At 30.1% G+C, this 22,554-nt stretch overlaps 2 protein-coding genes across 13 annotated transcripts in view; one reads left to right on the top strand and one right to left on the bottom strand.

Annotated features, from left to right (window-relative positions):
* The window catches only part of LOC127071180 (RING finger protein 17), a 231,870-nt gene that overhangs the window by 141,367 nt on the left and 67,949 nt on the right, over nt 1-22,554 (bottom strand). The window lies entirely within an intron of this gene.
* Nucleotides 18,647-22,554, top strand: part of LOC127071186 (uncharacterized) — a 68,826-nt gene continuing 64,918 nt past the window's right edge. Inside the window, exon 1 of the mRNA XM_051010152.1 lies at nt 18,647-19,301. Coding sequence (XP_050866109.1) covers nt 19,235-19,301 — 67 coding nt within the window. The 5' untranslated portion in view covers nt 18,647-19,234. The remainder of the gene's footprint in view (nt 19,302-22,554) is intronic.

The raw sequence follows: 22,554 nt of genomic DNA, 5'->3' as shown, positions 1-22,554 counted from the left end.
AAGAAAGATAAAGTTTAATCTACGAATATTGTTCATTGAAATTTTCATATTATTAATTTGTCATTAATTTTTCATCGATAATTAATCGTTTGTAATCCTCGAATTATTTTAGTCTAGAAAAAATAAAAAAATAAAAAAAAATTATAGAATGTCTTGTAATATGTGACATATATTAGTATAATTATAATATATGTAAATATACGTATATAACGTGAGAAACTTGATATGGTGTTTATAAAGAAATTTCATTTTTGCATTATTCCGTTCGTCTTTATTGATTTTCGTGTTGATTTCGTTGTCTCAATTTTTTTCTATGGTGGAAAAAAAGAAATATTTAACTTTTAAAAAAAATTACATTCTATCTACGAATAATGTTCATTCGAACTTTTAAATTGTTAATTTGTCATTAATTTTTCATCGATAATCATACAAATCGTTTATAATCGTCCAATTATTTTGGAGAAATAAAAAAAGAAAAAAATTATAGAATGTGACTTATATATAACTATAATATACGTAAATGTACGTAGTATATAACGTGAGAGACGTGATAGTAACATAGTGTTTATAAAGAAATTTCATTTTTGCATTATTTCGTTCATCTTTGTTAACTTTCATAGATACATTGAATGGATTGTTTCATCTTTCTTTCTATGGGGAAAAAAAAGAAAGCAGTATCGTCGAATCGGTTGCGTAATTTGCATTGTTCCGAAGTGATATTAAACAAAACGTAACGTAGACATGTCGTTTGTTTATTGAATCGAATGTGATTATCTGTATATTTTATACGTGTGTTTGTATATATGTATATATGCGTGTGACGACTTTTGTGAATATAGAAGAAATAGTCAAGAATAAAATAAACCTTGACACAGAGAGTGAGAACCATGATACGAACGTTAAAATAACGAGATTCTATACTTATACACTTTATTGTTATAATAATATATTATTTTTTATAAAATATTTTAGATACGTTTTATAATCCTACTCGATCTTTTTAATAGATAAAAATAGTAAAATAATCATTTTTTCTATTAAATCCTATTAAACGTTCGATCTCTTTTTAAATTTAATCTTAACTAAAATTTAATATATAACTCGAAGTTATATAATTTAATACGTAACTAAACTAAATCTAAATATATAACTCGAAGTTACACAATGCATGCATACATACATACATACAAACATATATATATATGTATATATACAGTTCTTATTCACGAATGCCTTAAAAAAATAAATAAATAAATTAAAATAAAATAAAATAAAATAATGACAAAGTAAAAAATAAATAAAATAATAAATAAAAAAGAAAAAAAGAAAAAAAAAGAACAGAAAAAGAATGAAAGTACGATTGTCCTTCATTCTTTCATTTTCTCACATACAGACACATATAATTATCTTGCAAATAAAATGAAGAATTATGAGATATACAATTTATCAAAGGTAGATGCTAATTACGTATGTATACATACATATATATATATATATATATATATATATGTATGTGTATATTTGTGTGTGTACGTATGTTACATACACGCACACCAATATCTATATGCGTATATATAAACGCGAAATGCTTGCAGAAAACGTTTCCGGAATTTTGAGTAGAGGTAATTAGCGAAAATACCCGCGATTTTCTCTCTCCCTCTCTAATCCCCTCACTACTCTCTCTCTCTCTCCCTCTCTCTTTTTCAAACACACTCTAATATCGCAGCTTTTTATGCAATCCGCTTACACGCAACTACTTCGAAGTACCTCCGTAAAATTTTTTTTTCCCTTCACCTTGGGAATTGTATTTATAAAGGACAAAGAGCGAGAAAGCTAGAGAGAGAGAGTGAGAATGACACAGAGTGTGAGAGAGAGAGAGAGAGAGAGAGAGAGAGAGAGAGAGAGAGGAAAAGGGGTAGAAAGAGGAGAAGGAGAAGGAGGAGGAAGAGGAGGAGGAGGAGGAGAGAAGGGAGTGTGCAACAAGTCGTGTAAAAGACTATAATTAACCTTCTATTTGACTAAACTCGAAAATACGCCGTCCGACTCAGAATGTAAACACGTATAAGTCGTAATCAACGTCTCTACTACGTAGGGTAAGTAAATAATATAAATAATATAAATATGCAGATATGCATGCATTCTATTACACACATATATTTACAAAGCAAACGAGCTTTATAAATGAAGAGAAATATTCGATGCAATTGTATATTCCGATGACACTTTTCATAAATAATCTCACGTTTCTCTGGCAATAATCAACTTTTACAACAATTATCTAATTTAGTTTATTGATATCACACACATATTTTAACAACAACAACAACAACAACAACGAAGTAAGAAAACAAAAATGAACTATATTTATGCTATCGCGTAAAATAATATAATTTAATTAAATATTGATATTTTAAAGAAGCAATTCACTTCGAAAAGCTTTTTAATTTTACGTTTAGAAGATTCGATTGATGAACGAAAAGGGTGAACTGAAATCTCTTCCCCTCTCTTTCTTACACACACAAACATACACGTGCATATAAATACAGACACATCGTACATATACATCTCCACTTCTCAACGAGTTGCGTGAAAATTAGAGCAGGGCAGACGAACGATCGGTCGGCCAATGCAAAACCCGGATAGAGGTACGAACGAATGGAGTAACCTCCTCTCTTGGTGTATGCACCTGTAATTTAGATTTTACGATCGCCATAACCGGGAATGCCTCTGTGCTTTTGGTAATACGTCGCGTGAACCCTCTTCCGAGTACCGTTTCTCCTCCCATCCTACTCGTACATACTACCTAATTCTCTTTTTCCTTCTCTCTCTCTCTCTCTCTATCTATCTCTCTATCTCTATCTCTGTCTCTATCTATCTCTCTTTATCTCACACACAGTATCAACCCCTCTTCTAATATCGTGTTAGCTATCGTTGCCACTATACGTTTCTATTTACGCGGTGATTTTATCGATTTGCTCTCTCCTAAAGAGGAACGGTTCGTCGTTCGAGAAAGAAAGAAAAACGAGGGGTAAGAGGACAAAATAGAGAGAGACAAAGAGACAGAGAGAGAGAGAGAGAGAGAGGGTGAAGCTGGCTCGTAATAACGACCGACTCGAATGGAACGGGAAAGATACACGTAGCTTTGATGGACAGAGAGAGAGAGAGAGAGAGGGAAATATATAACTCTCGATAATAAAACGACTAAAAAAAAGGAAGGGGTAAAAAAAAAGAAAAAAGAAAATACAGACGGTTTTGAAGAGAGAACATCGTGTTTTTACTTCCGAGTGGCTCGTGTTTCACGAACCCTCTGGACTGGTGGGTTGACTCGACCTGAGTTGAAGTTATGTTTCTACGAATATGAGAGATAACGTTTAGACGAGAAAAAAAAGGAATAAAGAAAAAAGAAGGAAAAAAGAATGACTATTTCTATCTCTGTTATGTTAATTTTTAATAAATCTACTTGCGGTAGAGAAGGAGAGAGAGAGAGAGAGAGAGAGAGAAAATGGTAGAAATATTTCGATTTCAGTAATAAACTCTTTAATGTATTATATGTACATATTTTTGTAATATTTTTTTATAATATTTTAATTTAACGATATGTAAAATAAAGATCATACAATACATACGTGCGCAAATGCGTGATCTATTAAATATTTTTGAAAGTAATCTACATTTTTTGAAGTGTCCTTTAATTTGATAAATGAATTGTTAGTACTGTAAGTTTTGTAATCAAGTTATATTTATTTATTTATTTGTTTATTTATTATTTATCAATTAAGTTAATTAAATAGTTTTGTAATTGTAACAGTTAATTGTTTCTTTTTTTCTTTTTACATTCACTTAATTTCATTTGTACTTTATATTAATCTCATAAATTGATTGTTGATTTTATACGTCAATTGTTTTTATTCATTAATCGTAAGTTCATATTGAAAGTGTAAATTTGATATAATTACTACAACACAATTATATCAGTATGCGTATAATAAAATATAAATTTCTTGCAGACTAGTATAAAAAAAAAAGAAAAAGAAAAAAAATGGAAACGACGAATTATAAAGTTTGTCATTATAATAATAAGAAAAAGTTCGATTTTGATATCAAATCTCGCTTTACGATATTGAAAGAAAAAAAAAAAGACTATTTTAATTTTGTGTTTTAACAATGATAGAAAAAAAAGAAGAAGAGGAAGAAAAAAAAAATAAGGCGTGGAAAAGATTAACGAGAGCCATTTTAGCGGTCGGAATAAGGCGAATAAAAAAAAAAAAAAAGAGAGAAAAGAAAAAAGAAAGAAAGGTACGATAAATCTCGCGAGATTATTAATGAGTCAGTCGTGTCCCTCGAGCTTTTTAACCTCGATGTGTTAATAAGTAAACGTGTCGTCGCAAGGAAAGTAGCCAGCAGCACGTTTAAATTTTCAATCGTACGTTTTACCTGGGCGTACTAAGCATTATGGATTACGAATAGAAAAGACTTGGTCGTATTTAAAACGTGTTAAATCATAAGCGGATTATTACCTCTTTGCATTTTGTCTTTTGACAAACAACTAAAAGCCATTGAAAAACAAAAAAAAGCAATTAAAAGGAAAATAAATAAATAAATAAAAATGTGTGTGTGTGTGTGTGTATAAAAGAAATTCGTAATCCAATATTTAATGCAATATCGCGTTATTTAATCAAATATTTCATTAAATTAGAATCGTTCTCTCTCTTTTTTTTTTATACGATTGTTTTTTATCCTATTTTGTTCTTCCTTGAATTTTCAAAATTTACAAATTGTTGCTATTTCCTTACTACATCGTGCGTTGCATATTTTTTTTTTTGTTTTTATTTTTTATTTTTTATTTTCATTTTTTTTTTTTTTCTTGTAAGATGTCAAGTAAACGAGATTAAACGTTGAACAAATTGTAGAGAATCAGTGAAGGACAAGCGAATCGTGAAAGTATCGATAAAAGAGGAGAAACGCGTTGACAAAACGGCGGAGTTTGATTGAAAGTTCAATATTTGCTATCAACGTGATTTTTTACAGCTTGTCCGATTTCCCGTTATGACGAAACCTTTTATTCTCGTTAATCATTCGTTTGCTCCTGGGCATTGATTTGGTTTTCTCTAACGCTCAAAATCTCGGCCAAACGCATTACGTATGTATGTCACATAGATTCGAACACACAAATAAAGCGTATACGCTTGTAAAATATTTCGTAATGTCATAAATAAATAAAGGAATATCTTTAATAGAATATTTAAGGGGAAGAAATAAAAAGAGAAAGTAAATAAATAAAGGAAAATTTGTGAAAAGGAAAATTTAAAGGAAAACAATAAAAGGAGAATCAAATGATTAAATAAATAAATAAAGGAAAATTTTTGTAAAGAAAATTCAAAAGGAAAAAAATAAGAAGAGAATTAAATAAATAAATGCAGGAAAATTTTTGAAAAGGAAATTTTTAAGGGAAAAATAAAAAGAAGATTAAATAAATAAATACAGGAAAATTTTGGAAAAGATTTAGAAGGAAAAAGATAAAAAGAAAATTAAACGAATAAAGGAAAATTTGTTAAAAGGAAATTTTTAAGGGAAAAATAAAAAGAAAATTAAATAAACAAACAAAGAAATGAATAAATAAAAGGAGAATTTCGAAAAATTTCTTTGTTGACGCATACATAAAGATAAATAATAAATAAAAATATTCATAAAAACTATAAAACTGATTATAACAATCATAATATATTTCGAGAAGTTGAGATAATTATTATCGACGATCGAACGAGCTCGAGTTTAGATCGAAAGAAATCAATCGAAAGGAATCAAACTTAGATATGCGAAAAATAATATATTACAAAAATAAGCACGAATAATATCGTCTACTCTCTTCTGTATTTTTTTCTTTCCTCTTTTTTCAACTATTTTCAATCCTCCTTAAGAAAATTCAAAGTAGTCGTTCGTAAAAGAGAATTACGATAAAGACGATAATAACATCGGGTTGGCGTATAATGCGATGTGAATTTTCAATAAGAGAGAAAGAGAGAGAAAATGTAATGAACGAACCACGCCCGACTAAAAAGGATCTCATATGATTATTCGTATAATTTAAGCAATGCTAACCAACGAATTACAATACAAAGCGTAGAAATCCGTGTGCTACCAAAATTATAATGACGCTTACATTCGTACGACCCGTTGTTTCGAAGGAAAGAAAGAAAGAAAGAAAAAGAAAAAGAGAGAGAGAGAGAGAGAGAGAGAGAGAGAGAGAGAGAGAGAGAGAAAGAGACAGACAGACAGAAAGAGAAAGGCAGAATAATAAAGAGAAATTCATGTAAATTTCAGAAAGATCCACCAGAACAGAATATTTCGTAGATTTTGGCACAACGGTTTTAGTTTGGAGGTTGGTGAGATAAAGATAGAAAGAGAAAGATGGAGATTCGAAGAGAGAAACAAAGAGAAAATGAGAGAGATAGAGATAGGGAGAGATAGGGAGAGAAAGAGAGAGAGAGAGAGAGAGAGAGAGAGACGGAGATGGGTAAAGGGGGATGAAAGGGTGATACAAGCGAGAAAATCCCACTCACCACTGTCGGATAATTTGCTGATGGCTAATGGCCGTCGAACTGAAGCTATACGCGTGCAACATGAATTTAATTCGGCGTACGCTCGAATATTGGCTGGTCCCGTGTACGACGATAACCGGTTGCGTCGGTGTATTCCGCCCTCTAGAGCAACGAATAGATTTTCGACGGATGGATTGGAATGGGTTAGTTCTGTAGGGGAATCAGAATGACAGGAAGAGAGAGGGAGAGATAAAGTGGAAGGTTTTAATGCAAACCATGTAGAATACAATCGACTCACGTAGTATCAGAAAGTTAAGAAAAAAAAGAAGAAAAAAAGAAAAAGAATAGGAAAAGAAACGAGAAATAATACATCGATAACAAATATTTATAATTACGAAGTTTTGTGACATTGCGACGGATTAATATAATTTTCAATGAATGGACTGTAAAATGGTGTTACGTTACAAGAGAGAGAGAGAGAGAGAGAGAGAGAGAGGGAGGGAATAAAGTGGAAGGTTTTAATGCAAACCATGTAGAATACAATCGACTCACGTAGTATCAGAAAGTTAAGAAAAAAAAGAAGGAAAAAGAAAAGGAATAGGGGAAAAAAAAAGAGAGAAAAAATGCATCGATAACAAATATTTATAATTACGAAGTTTTGTGACATTGCGACGGATTAATATAATTTTCAATGAATGAACTGCAAATGGTGTCACGTTACAAGAGAAAGAGAGAGAGAGGGAAATAAAGTGGAAGGTTTTAATGCAAACCATGTAGAGTGCAATCGACTCACGTAGTATCAGAAAGTTAAGAAAAAAAAGAAGAAAAAAAGAAAAAGAATAGGAAAAGAAAAGAGAAATAATACATCGATAACAAATATTTATATTACGAAGCGAAGGATTAATATAATTTTCGATGAATAAACTGCAAAATGGTATGTCACGCTACAAGAGAGAGAAGGGGGGGGGATAAAGTGGAAGGTTTTAATGCAAACCATGTAGAGTGCAATCGACTCACGTAGTATCAGAAAGTTAAGAAAAAAAAGAAGGAAAAAGAAAAGAAATAGGGAAAAAAAAAAGAGAAAAAATGCATCGATAACAAATATTTATAATTACGAAGTTTTGTGACATTGCGACGGATTAATATAATTTTCAATGAATGAACTGCAAATGGTGTCACGTTACAAGAGAAAGAGAGAGAGAGAGGGAAATAAAGTGGAAGGTTTTAATGCAAACCATGTAGAGTGCAATCGACTCACGTAGTATCAGAAAGTTAAGAAAAAAAGAAAAGAAAAGAAAAAAAAAAGAAAAGAGGATTGGAAAAAGAAAAGAAAGCATCGATAACAAATATTTATATCACGAAATTTTGTGAAATTGCAACGGATTAATATAATTTTCGATGAATGAACCGCAAAATGGTATGTCACGTAAGAAAGAGAGACAGAGATAAAGTGGAAGGTTTTAATGCAAACCGTGTAAAGTTCAATCGACTCACGTGGTATCAGAGAATTAAGAAAAAAAGGGAAAAAAAGAAAAAAGAAAAAAAAAAGAAAAAGAAAGAGGACTGGAAAAAGAAAAGAAAGCATCGATAACAAATATAAGTCGATATAATAAATAATAAATATAAATAAAAGTCGATTGAACTTTACATGAATCGACTCACGTAGTGTCAGAGAATTAAGAAAAAAAGAAAAAAGGAAAAGAAAACGAGAAAAACACGCATCGATAACAAATATTTATATTACGGTTAAAAAGCTTTGTGATATCGTGACGGATTAGTATAATTTTCGATAAGTGAACTGCAAAATGAGTATGTCACGTAAGAAAGAGAGAGAGAGAGAGAGATATAGTGAGAAGATAAATATAAGTAAATCATGCAGTAAATGATAGATTATCATTTATATAGATTTAAAAAGAAGAAAAAAGGAACAAGAAAGAATAAGAAGAAGAAGAAGAAAAAGAAAAAGAAACGAAGAAATAGTTGACAGTATATTTTAAATAACGATCGCGTGACGATTGATAAAAGCTTATAGTATTTTTAATAAAAGCTAGTTTGCTATACTTCCGTATCATGTCGTTATCGTTATCTCGAAACATTATTTGGATAGATGGTTAATTTTTTTTTCTTTTTTTCTTTTTTTTTAAGGGAAGATCGAAATACATAATTACTTATGTATCTATCTATCTATCTATCTATCTATCTATCTCTCCTTTTTCTTTTATTTTTTAATTATATCAATATTTTTAATCAATTCTCTGTATGTATATATATGTATATATATGTGTGTATGTGTGTATGTATATAGGGTGAATCGAAAGTTCCTAAACGTGTTGTTGAGAAAAAAAAAAAGAGTTTCTATATTGTGTGTGTGTGTGTGTGTAAATATTATTTAATTAATATTTTCTACTTCTTAGCTCGATGAACGGTTTCGATTTTAACAAACTCTATATTATTTAAATATGAATTTATATATTTAGATATAAATCTATATATTTAGATATAAATAAACGAACGTAAAAGGTTAATTGAACGTTATCGTAGCAACGATCGAAGCGTTACGGATTACGTCAGTCCCAGTTTGTTACGTATTACAGATCACTAGGACGATATATAAGTATACATAGATACATCATATATATATATATATATACACACATATACATACATACATATATACTTTACGGAAGTGAATTTCTTCCGCACGCGGCCAAGTCCTTTACATTCCAGTGTTTCTCAATCTTTCTGATATTTACGCTCTAATTCCTTTCTATTCTTTTTTCAATTTTTATTTATTTTTATTATTTATTCATTTACTTGAAAGACGAGGATCTAATCCCACGATAAAAAGATTTATACGTGCACGCGCGTTCTTACATTCTTATATAACGTAACGAATGATTATACTTTATTAAAACAATACAAAAAAAAAAAAATAAATAAATAAATAAAAAAGAAATTTACAAAAATTAAATAAGAATGAATTATTTTTCAACGACAAATTTGTATTATAATCGACGATGCTAGGATAGTTGAGAGACGCTGCTCTATTCTCCTTTCTCTCTCTCTCTCTCTCTCTCTCTCTCTCTCTCTCTCTCTCTCTCTCTCTCTCTCTACTATTCTATCGCTCTTATATATGCGTGTGAAGTAAATAAGCTGCTTTTATCGTTTCGAAAGTAATATCGGACTAACGCGCGATGCGGTCACTTCTCTTTCACTGTCCTCATAGACGTACATATACATTCATATATTATACATATATACATATATATACATTCATACATATATATATATATATATATATATATATATATATATATATACGTATGTATTTTCTTAGAGTACAGCAGTCATGTAGTAAACCGATCCCCATGACAAATATGTATTTTAACTAAAGGTTTAGAAGTTTCTATAGTAAATAACTAGCTTCCTTCTAAAAGTATTTAGATTAGTTAGTATATATCTCATTTGTAATTCGTTGTAAACTCATCCTAAATTCGTGATTTCGTTTATCATTGGATACGATATCTTCCTTCTCTTTTCAATCTCTCTTTCTTTTTCTCTTTTTTTTTTCTCTTTTTTTTTTTTTTAATATGAGACAAATATATTTATATTTATAAATCGATAATATCAAATGTTAAATAACATTAAATAACGTTGCGAGTTCTTTTTCCAATTCAACGAACTGAATATTAAAGCAACCCCTTCATCTTTCATTTCTTTGATAATATAAATAAATAAATAAATAAAAAATAAAAAGAAGATAAAAAATATCGGGTAGAAGGAAATTGTCCCAATGTTGTTTATCTCGTAATCTCAAAAAATCAATTCGTTTGGAGATTCGAAAACAATGTTGCGAAATAATAATGAAATAATTTTGTGAATAGTATCTATCGTATTACAGATAAATATCTATATAAGAAAAGTATTAAAATTATAATATTATAAAGTAAATAAATATCTATAATATAATACACTTATACGTACACGTTATGTACACATATTATCGGGTTTAGTGATATTAAATTTATTTCGTTTTAAATCCTCCATCGAATCTCGTTGGACGAATAAAAATGACGTTTGCTTAGCGAAATTACAGGATGTAAATGGAATTACGATAAAAACCAGTTCTCCTTTCTTCACTCTATATATACGTACATATGAAAAGGAAAAACAAAAAATAATGCTAATAATAAAAAAAATTAAGTAAAAGTAAAAAAAGCAAAAGATAAAAAGAAAAAAAAGAAAAAAAGAAAAGAAAGGATGAGAGAATATTAAAAAATAAAATAAAATAAATTAAATAAAATAAATTAAAAAAAAATAAAATAAAATAAAAACGTAGAAAAAACAAAGAGTACATAACAAAGTTAAGAAACTTACTTTTTATTTTTATCGAGCTACCTACTCGAAAAAAGATATGATACGTATGCACACACACACACATACACACATACACACACATGTATGTACATCGAGTATAAGTATAATAGTCAATAAATAGTCGTCAAGTATATCGTGAGTAGGGAAAGTATCGAGTTTATTCCGGAAGTTTTCGGGAGATACTTCCTTCGTTCCTTCGTTCGTATACTAAAAGTTCTCTCGCATGGTTAGAAAGTAATATGAATAGAAGAAAATTCTTTCGTTGCCAGAGGAAACGATTCTATCCTCGTACGAATTTTCCTTTAATCCTATAGAGCTCTTTCCAAGAATTCGCGCGAGAGTTTAGCAACGCGAGCAGAAGATATCTGTTTCTTTTTTTCTTTCTCCTTTTCCTATTTTTCCACCCTCCAACCCCCACCTACGAATCTACGTAGTATCTACTTCGAGTATAATAGCGATACGATGATTCTCTCCAACGCTTTGTGCTTTTTTTCGCCATCTTCACGAGATTATTCGATTTTTCCGTAAGGAACGAGAAACGAGGAAACGAAAAATGGAAGAAGTCTTTCCTCGTTAATCGTCAAACTTTACTGCGATAGAAAAAAAAAGAGAAAAAAAAAAAAGAAAAAAGAAAACGATGTTTATTATTATCAAATTGAATTCGACGAGCGTGAAAAGGAAACTTGGGATACTATCGATGTGAATGTTGATATTTCCGAATGTTAGTATTTCCGCATTCGTTTTCCATTAAAAAAAAAAAAAAGAAAGAAAACAGAAGAAAGAAAGAAGAAAAAATATTCTTCCATTCGATTAATCTCCAAATTTGTTCTCTCTCTCTCTCTTTTTGGCATTGTATATACTCTCCTCCATTTTACTCAACTCCCTATTTTCACCCCCTACTTCATTCATATATATATATGTTTTAATTCATTTATATATATATATATATATATATATATATATATATATATATATATAATATAGGTTCGTAAATTAAAAGCTACGAATATATATATGTGTGTGTGAAAAAAAATATATATATATATGTGTATGTATGTTCATAAATTAAAAGCTACGAACTTTAAATTAATTCTACGGGCACTTCAAAGCTTTCACATTTCTAATGGCTTTTGGAAACTTTTAATCGCCGAACAAAAATCATAAGATCTTACACGAGATCATGTAAATGTGCTAGAAATCCCGTCGAATTTATTTTTACAACAGGGTCGTCGGAATATTTTATCCCTTTCTCTTCGTCCTTTTCATTATCGTCATCGTCGTTATCATTATTTTTATTAATTCTCTTCTTATCTGATTCTCTTGAAATTCTAAAAAAGTATTCTTATAAATACTTTACTACTACAATGAACGGAGAACGTGTGAATATGAATAAATGAATAAATGAATGAATGAATGAATGAATGAATGAATGAATGAAAGAAATGAACGTACAAACAAACAAAAAAAACGAACAAAGATAGAAAAAGAAAAGAAAACGAAGAGAAGAGTGAAAGAGGAAGACGAAGAAATTTTTCTAAGTCTTACAAATTTCAAACAACGTGCACTCTATTCTCAAGGCTAAAACGAGAATGGAGTTAAAACAAAAAAAAAAAAAAAAGAGAGAGAGAGAAAGAAATTCCTAGATATTTTACGTTCGCTTAGTAACGTGTAAGGAAAAAAAGAAAAAAAAAGAAAATAAAATAAAAATAAAAGAAAAAGAAAACAGATCGATAATAAGAAAAATTAATCGATTAACATAATTTGTTAGTAAGATTAATCAATCATTTAACGATCAATGATTAGGACCACTATCGTTGTTATTATTGTTGTCAAAGAAGAAATAATTCGATAGAAAAAAAAAAAAGAAATCATAATCGTGATCAACATATTATCATCAATCGATCGTCAACGTAATTATAAAAGTAATCAATCAATATGTGATGTCCCACTTTCCGCAGATGCCACTTTCTAAACGAGAACTCTCAATACTTCTCGTGAATCTCGAATACTGTTAACGAGACAACATTTCAATGCGTTCATACATACACATCGCAAATATACATACATATGTACGTACATATATATATATGTATATATGTACATGTGTGTTCATGTACATCTCTGTATTTACCTATCGAGTAACGTCAAAAAAATGTTTACGTTAATAAACACGCGATACAAAAGTGCCCACTCGAAAGAGATCTAGTAGAAAAAAAGAATAAAAAAAAAAAAGAAAGAAAGAAAAGAAAACAAAAAGAAAAATTATAAATTCCAGGATGACCTGGTGATATACGTGCACAATGTGCGTAAGCAAAACGAAATACATATATACAAATCTTTATACATGACTCGGACATTCCGAGTTCTGACAGCACAACAAACAAAATGTGTTAACTACGGTGTACAGAATGAACGATAATGTGATAAAATATTCGTGCGTTGATTCTAGTGAGGGAAAAATAAAAAAGAAAAATAAAAAAGAAAAAAAAAGGAAGAAAAAGTTTTTTTTTAAATCAGAAAAGAAATGGGTAGAGAGACAGAGACACACAACACAGAGAGAGAGAGAGAGAAGGAAAAAGAGTATACACCATGGTGGAGATATCTATAAAAAAAGAAAAAAGAAAAAAAAAAGAAGAAACTTTGTGTAACGCGATAATCGTACTCTAGGTTTGGTAGAGGAATTTTGAAACAGGTTTTAAATTTCTATCGTTCGCATAAGGGAAAACACATGCATGGTGACGTTACTTTTTTTTCTTCTTTCATTCTTTCCTTATATGTGTGTGTGTGTTTATACATATTAATTAAAAAAAAAAAAAAAAAAAAAAAATGAAAAAATAAATTAATTAAAAAAGAAATAAAATTCAATAAAAATAATAGAAAAACTAATAAAATTACAATAATATTAAAATAAAACAAATTAAATATATATATATACACATATATAAATTGAATATATTGAATATATATATATATATAAACACACACACACACATATATATATAAAGTATATGTTATATATATAGAATATATATTATATATAGGATATGTAGAGGACACACACACACATATATATATATATATGGGTAGACAAAAATATGTTAAATTCCTATCTGACGTTAACATTGAGAAGTTGAGAAGTTGAGAAGTTGAGAAGTTAGTGCGACGAGAAATAAGATCATATGACACGTCGAGTATTCGTCCCGTCGTCGTTCTTTCGTTATTTCTTTATTTTTAGGGTTGGTGGAGACAGCTGGACGAGATAGGTGGATAAGGAGAAGAAGGAGAGGGGTGGTGGAAGACGTAGAAGTGGGTACTAGGTCGTAAATGGAAACTCGCAACTTATCCACGAGTATCGTCGGAGATATACGTCTTCTCGTACTCTCTCTCTCTCTCTCTCTCTCTCTCTCTCTCCCACCCTCACTCTTTCTCTCTCTCTCTCTCTCTCTTACGCGTTCACATGATATTTCGAAATGACAGAGAGACAAAGAGCACAGAGTCCGCACGAACAATGAGACCTGATATCGCTCGTCTGAATTATATTCTTTTTCTTTCTATCTCTCTCTTTCTTTTTCTCTTCTTAGGGACTCTCCTTGTTTTGTTGATACGTATTAATCAAAAACAAAAGAAATAAATTAATTAAAAAGAAATTAATTACAAAGAAGATTCAATAAAAATGATGGAAAACTTTAATCTTAATTTTTATTAGAACGGTAACGATAAGATCAAAGTATGAATTGAATCTTTATTTATAATAAATCGCTCGCTTGAATCGCACTCTTTCTTTTTATTTCTCTCTCTCTCTCTCTCTCTCTCTCTTTTTTCTTCTTAGAGACACTGCTTGTTTTCTTGATACGTATTAATCAAAAAGAAAAAGAAAAAGAAAGAAATAAAAAATTCAAGGCAATGAACAATGATAGAAAAATAAAACTTAATTCTTATTAGATTGATATGTATTTTATTAATTACAATAGGAAGGAAAGAAAGAAAGAAAGAAATTAGAAAAGAAATAAAATTCAAGAAAAATGATAGAAAAACTTATAAGATTACAATAAGATTAGAATAAGACGAATTGAATCTTCGTTTATAATCTTTTCGTTATCAAAAATGATTGTAGACGATCAATGTAAAAAAAAAAAAACATTCTCCTTATGTAACGTAGATTAAAAGATATAAGTTGATTAAAATCATCCGATATAATTCTTTTCACGAAGAGAGTTAACTGAACGCTGAATTAACGTAACGTACATTTATATATCCTGATAAGAATATAAACTATTTTTATTCTTATGTATTATGTAATTATTTACTTACTACTTTATAATACTATTTTATAATTAATTCTTTATAATATTTAATATCTTATAAATTGAAAACAAATAAAATAAGTAACTGAATTTCAAGTTTTTTTAATGCACTGTAAGGAACTTCAAATAGTAATATATAATAATATATTATATTATATAATATATTATATAATATTATATATATATATAGATAATATTTAATAATATATTATATAATATAATAATATATAAATATAATATAATAGATAATAACACGAATAATATACAAATCTTTATACATGACGTAAATATAAAAAAAAAAATAAAAAAAAAAGAAATAAATAAATAAAAGAAAAATAAAAAAGAAAACAAACGTACGTGCGCAAGCACAAACACACAAGACACTAACACAGACACAGATCCTACGTAATATTTTCAATATTAAATAATATCTTGCTCGAAGATAATTCGTTTCATTTATTCATTTATTTATTTACTCATTTATTTTGTTTCATTTTATTTCGTTTTGATTATCTTGTTCTCTCCCCTCCCCTACAATCTTTTTCTTTTTTTTTTTTTTCTTTTAAAACATTATTTAATCGATTACTCATTTAGATTTAAAATATGTCTTATTTAATCTTCTCGTAAATAAATTCGTCGGAGTTAATAAATCGACATATAATAACAGGAACGATAAGAGATAAGAGATTATAGATAGGAAAGGATGATAAAAAAATGGCGGACGGATAAATTAAGACATATTAAAAACTAAATATAACATCGTGCTGCGTCGGGAATGGTAATAATAGGAAAACCACTGAGGGTAATTCTTTTTTTGCATCCCTCCCTGGTATTTTCTTTATTTCTTTTTTTTTCTCTTTTACGAGTGAAATAAAGATAATAATGAACTGCCGGTGGTAAGAACTGGATGGATGGAATTAGTGGATTAATCGTTCAAATATCTCGCTCTATTGTTTGTTCTCAAAAGCAACAAGAAGTGTTGATAAACTTTGACAAAAAAAAAAAAAAGAAAAAGAAAAAGAGAAAAAAAATTACACGCGTTTAAAGTTTAAACAATTAATTACTTTTCTGCTGGTATGCACGAACTTGTTGTTGCGGTTTATCGAACCGCAAGATGTATTACTCCACACACAAAAACGTTTTCTAAACTTTTTCTAAGTGAAATTTAAAGACCGATAAAAAAAAAAAAAGAAAGAAAGAAAGAAAGAAAAAGAAAAGAAAACTGAAGTATTGCATGACGCGAAGTTACGCAACTGAGAGAAGACGTTCGTTTTAACAAAAACGGAATTAAGATAAAATTAATTTAATCCGATTTTATATACAGCAATAACGCCATCTCTGCGTAACAGATTTATTGGCTCGGTCCTTTTTTTTTTTCTTTCATTTTTTTTATTCTTCTTTTTTTTTCTATGCTAATAACAAAACCGTTCGTAATTTGCATTTTATTACGTAGAGTTCCTTTCTTTCTATTTTTTTTTTTTCTTTTGCTACTCTCTCACAATGAAATCAAATTGACTTCGCGTAGCTTTATTATGTTTGTTTCGAAGTAAATCTTGACCAATACCAAGACAAACTATGCTTTCGTCAATATAAAGTTTCGCCGCTTACTGCGTTAAAGAGTTAAGATCGTAAACGAAAAGCAAAAACCAAAAAAAGAAAAAAAAAAGGAAGACGTAACATTTGCAATTCTTATGTTATGGAGAGAATCATAAAAAGGAAAAAAAAGAAAAAAAAAAGTTCCTTTCATCTTGAACGAACGCTATTTTTATTTAATCGAACTCTTACTTTGCATAAAAATTCAACGTAATTGATAAAAACATAGGTCATTTATAGAATCAACGTAAAACGTTGATTCGAGAATACAAGTTTTCAAGAAGTCATTTGGAAAAGAAAAGAAGAGAAAAAGAAAAAGGTCAAGATGCAAAACCGTGCATAATTGTTCCGAGTTCGTTCGGTCTTTCGAACTTTTATTTTGCATAAAAATCTGACGTAATTGATAAAAATAAAAGAGATCGTTTTTACAATCAGCATAAAACGTCGAATATGTAAGAGAAGAATATGGAATTTTTAAGAAATCGTTTAATAAAAAAAAAAAAGAAGAGAGAGAGAGAGAGAAAAAAGATAAAAAAAAAAAGAAATTTCAAAACGTAGATTCGTGTATAATCGTTCGGAATCTTTTTACTTGAAATAAGCTACGTATTTCTTACATAAAACGAAAGTGATTGATAAAAAAGTAAGAAAGAAAAAAGAAAAAAAAAAAAAAGAAAGAAAAATCTCAAAATGTAGATTGGTGTATAATCGTTCGCAGTCCTTTTATTTGAAATAAACTCTTATTTCGTATCATAAATCTAAAGTGATAGATAAAAATGTAAGAAAGAAAAAAGAAAAAAAGAAAGAAAAGAAAAGAAATCTCAAGATATAAATCAACGTATAATCGTTTGCGATGTTTTATGTTAAAACAAGCTCTTATTTCGCCTAAAAATCTAACGTGATTGATAAAAATCTAAGAGAAAAAAAAAAAGAAAGAAAGAAAGAAAGAAAAACAAAAAATAGAAAAAGAAAAAAGTAGTTTCAAAGGTTTTTTTTAAGAATTTTTAAGAAATAACCCGATCGTCGAGATGCAATCCAGTGTACAAAAACACGTTCGTAGTCTTACGTCTTCGACGATACTTAGGCATTTTAACGAGAAAATAATTTCGCGTGCGAAAGAAAGTAACATCATATGTAAATCTTTGTAAACTCGATTTGGAAAAGAAAACAAGAAACAATACGAGAAAGAAGAAGAAGAAAATAAGTGAAGAAAATTAAAAAAGAAAAAAAGAAAGAAAAAAATCGAGTGGCACCAACAGCACGTGCCATTAGCCTTCTTCTTTGGCTTGCCTCGATCGAATCCGTGTCGCTTTCGCTTGCACGCTCTCTCTCTCTCTCTCTCTCTCTCTCTCTTTCTCTTTCTCTCGCTCGATCGTTAATCAAAGATAGAAAGAGAAATAGAAAAAGAAAAGAAAAGAAATAGAGAAGGAGAAAGAGAAAGAGAAAGAGAATACAAGAGAGACTCAACGAAGGCATTCAGAGTTCTCAAAGGTAAGAGACGAGTTGAGTTTGCGGTTTTTGTAAGTGTGTCTTTGGCCGTAGTAACTTATTGTAACTTATTCTTTCCATTCCTTTTCTATCCTTATCCTTCTCCTCTTCGTCCTCCTCGTACTCCTCCTCCTTCTTATTCTCACAATCTAAAAAGTCTCAAGGAGGAGACGCTCGTTGTTGATTCGTTTGCTATTTCACGTGGCCGTAGCGAGAGTCTTTGAAAAGCGCGAACTAAGAGAGAAAGAGAAAGAAGATAGATAGATAGAGAGAGAGAGAGAGAGAGAGAAAAAGAGAGAGGAGAAAGAGAAGAAACTACTATAAGGCCTCGACGATGCAAAAGCAAAAGTCGACTCGTAGTAGCTCGTATGATCCGTTCCGCTCTACTCTCGAGAGCGTGGAAGCAAGCGTGCTATCGGCGTCCGCACGTTACTCGAAAACCGTCAGTTTCCGCGTGGACTCCGTTACGGTGAGAGTCCTACTCTCAACAATCCGGATATACACCATTTTTCTCCCTTTTTTCTCTTTCTTTCTTTCTTTCTTTCTTTCTTTCCTTCTCTTTTTTTCTGTAGCCTAGTTTTTTTCGTTCCATTCGTTTCGTTTGTCTTTCTCTTTTCTTTCTCCTACTTTTTTTTTTTATCTATTCGTTCATCTATCTATACTATTTATCTATCTATTTATCTATCTATTTATTTATCTATTCAAAAATTTCGTACAACCCGTTGCTATGTTTCACGCAAGCGTTCGCGTATGTACGAAATTTGTTGTTTAACAAATCTTTTCTTTTCTTTATCCTTTTCTTTATCCTTTCTCTTGTCGTTCTCCTCATCAACCGTTTCACGCGTCTTCCTCTTCATTGAAAACTCTGTTTTGGAAATCTAACGTGAGATTAGAAAACGGAGTTCTGATATAACTTGCTAAAGCGAAACAAATAAGATGAGTTCTCGGAAGATTTGTATTTCGCGCTTCGCGCAATTTCTCCTGATAGTTTGCTGTTTGTTAGGTAAGTATCTGTTGAATATTACGTTGACAGGATTCAATTTGTTTTTTTCTTTTTCTTTTTTTATTTTACGATTTGTAAGAGAATATAATAATATTTTTCGATTGTACCAAATAAAAATCTTTCATCTACCGGAGATAGGTGATAATAACTTTGACGTAACTTATACTTTTCGATAATAATTATAATTATCGAATTATATATATATATATATATGAATATAATTTTGGATTAATTATAATAATCGATTAACAGTAATAACAATAATAATAATTATTGTAATTACTGTACAAAAATAATTATTATTATTATATATTATTATTATTATTATATTAATTATAATTATGTAATTATATTATAATTAATATATATATATATATTACTTTGAGATGCAAAATTTTTTTCGAAATTTGATTGAAAAAAGCATTTCTTATCTCTCGGAGATGGATAATAATAACGTCGATATAACTTATACTTTTCAATAATAATTCCAACAATAACAACGACAATATCAACAACAACAACAACAATAATTATTCTTATTATAATATATATTACTTGGAGATGCTATATATAAAACTGTTCTCGAAATTTGCTTGGAAAAATCATTTCTTATCTCTCAAAGATAAACAATAATAACTTCGACGTAACTCACACTTCCCAATAATAACTACGACAATAACAACAAAAATAATAATAATAATAATAATAATAATACTAACAATTATTCATCAACACACATATCTATACATATTACTACGAGATGCAAAACTATTTTCAAAATTCGTTTAAAAAAAAAACATCACGATATTCTATCCTCGAGGACCTCGAGGACCATCGTCCAACCATGTTGACGTTAACGACGATGAAAAGAAAGAGTAATACGAGTAGGAGTACGAGGATGAGAACGAAAACTCGGAGGAGAAAGGATAAGAGAGGGGGAAGGTGACGACCGAACAGAGAGGGGTAGAAACACCGCGGGGAAATCAAATGTCCTCCATTTTTATTTGCATAAAATGATGGGGCTAGGCCAGACCAAGCTAAGCTAGGCTAGGTTGAGTTGAGTCGAGCTGAACTGGGTTGGATTGAGTTGAGTTGGGTTGGGTTGGGTTGGGTTAGGTTGGGTTGGGCCGGCTCGAGGGCCCCTCTTTCACCCCTTCCCCTCTCCACTTCACCCCGTCTATCTATCCTCTTCTTTCAAATCCGATCGCGTCACGTTCAGATTTTCCGTTTTCGCACGACACGAGAATTCTCTCTCGCGCACGCTGATTTTCCTCTCGGATTTCATTATGAATCGACGACGACTACGACTACGACGACTACGATGACGACGACGACGACGACGACGACGACAAGGACGACTACGACATTCGAACATTACGTTATCCACGCGAACTCAGGAAAACAACGGCTCCGTCTCGTCGTCGATGTGTGTGCCGAACAACATAGTCGAAAAGCCCCGACGTGGGAATGAATAATAATATCGTTCGGTATGTTCTCCCCCTTTGCAACTTAATTTTCATCAAAACCACGTTCCCATACCGTGACGTTCCTCGTTCAAACATATTCTTCGAAGATTTCGTATCTATTTTTATTCGTGCTCTATCCTTTTCTATCCTTTCTTTTTTTTTTCTTTCTTTTATCTTTTCTCTGCCTATCTCTCATTCTTTCTCTTTCTATTCTTCATTCCTCTTCTTTTTCTCTTTTTGCTATTCTCTTTTCTCTCTTTGTTATTATACGATAAAGTAAAGGAGAAAAGGATATCCGACGAATTAAATCGAATAAATTTTATTAACTATTCGATGTACTATCTCTTTTCATTTAAATCACGTTCTCGTACACGACGATTCTCCATCGTATATATTCTTCGATGATTTTGTATCTATTTATTTTTATTCGTGGTCTCTTCTTCTCTCTCTCTCTCTCTCTCTCTCTCTCTCTCTCTCTCTCTCTCTCGACCTCTTCTTTTTCCTTTCTCTTTTCTCTTTTTATAATGAAAGTAAAAGAAGGAATATAAAAGCAAAAAAAAAAAAAAAAGATTCCATGAAATAAGTTTGATTAACGATTCGATATATTAAGGTATTATCCTTACCTTGATCTTTTCGTGATTTCGTAACAAATTTCTGTTGCTGGCAGATCTCGTCAAATTTACAAATTTAAATTATATGTTCCTCAAGGAAATAACGACTAACATAATACGTCAAAAATATAAATGATTTAAAAAATCTAAATGATGAATATATATATATGTTTGTGTATGTGTATTTCTTTAACGTGCAATTTTATATATATATATATTTATATTTATTTTTATTTATTTGTACAATATATATCCACTACGAATGCAAGAGACTACATAATGTACGATATCATAAAAAAATATTCAAAGGTATGATACACGATATAAATATCATAGTATTTCATACTTTCTCGCGTGCCGTACGTTCGTTTGGCAAGGATTAAACAAAACATATATACAAACACACACACACACATACACACACATCAGCACAGCTTTTGCGTTATTTCTGATACCGTTCTTCATCCAAATTCTCCCATTTCCCCTTCCGCTTTATATCTATCCCCTCTTTTAGTCCTCCCTCACGAAACTAAACATTTATCATACGGTGAAAAGTTTCGAAAAATAAAATTCCTACATGAAATTCCACGAACGCGTTTTACTTTCCTTCTTTTCATTCTTCGCGATAAAACGAGGACGAGGATGATGACGACGACGACGACGACGACGACGACGACGACGACGACGACGACGACGACGACGCATGTCGATTTATCGTTCGCGATCGTAAAACGTGATCGCGAACGAGAAATGATTTTTAAGCGTGACTTCGTTCATCGAGCAATTATCAATTCTTAACGTATAATATCGGATAAATATAACGTCAACGCGAGTTAAAATTTTTGCAATAAGAACTTTTTATGAAAATTTATTATCACCTTTATCATAGACGATTATTCCATCGTTCACCACGATACATCGATGATAATTTTCTTCTCGTATTCGCTTTTTTTACTGTATCATTTTTCCTCGTTTCTTCTCATTTTCTTTTCGTCCATTAAAAGATAAATGAATAAATGAATAAATAAATAAATAAATAAATAAATAAATAAAAAACCAAGAAAAGAAGTAAAAATAAAAATAAAGATAAACACGAAAAAGAATGAAGAAAGAAAAAAGAAAAAAGAAAACAAGTCGATCCACCTCAAATACAATAATAAGTGAGATAACGCGTTT

Source organism: Vespula vulgaris, chromosome 21 (assembly GCF_905475345.1).
Source record: "Vespula vulgaris chromosome 21, iyVesVulg1.1, whole genome shotgun sequence".
NCBI lineage: Eukaryota > Metazoa > Arthropoda > Insecta > Hymenoptera > Vespidae > Vespula > Vespula vulgaris.
The sequence above is the reverse complement of the archived record's forward strand: the minus strand, read 5'-3'. Positions and strand labels throughout refer to the sequence as shown.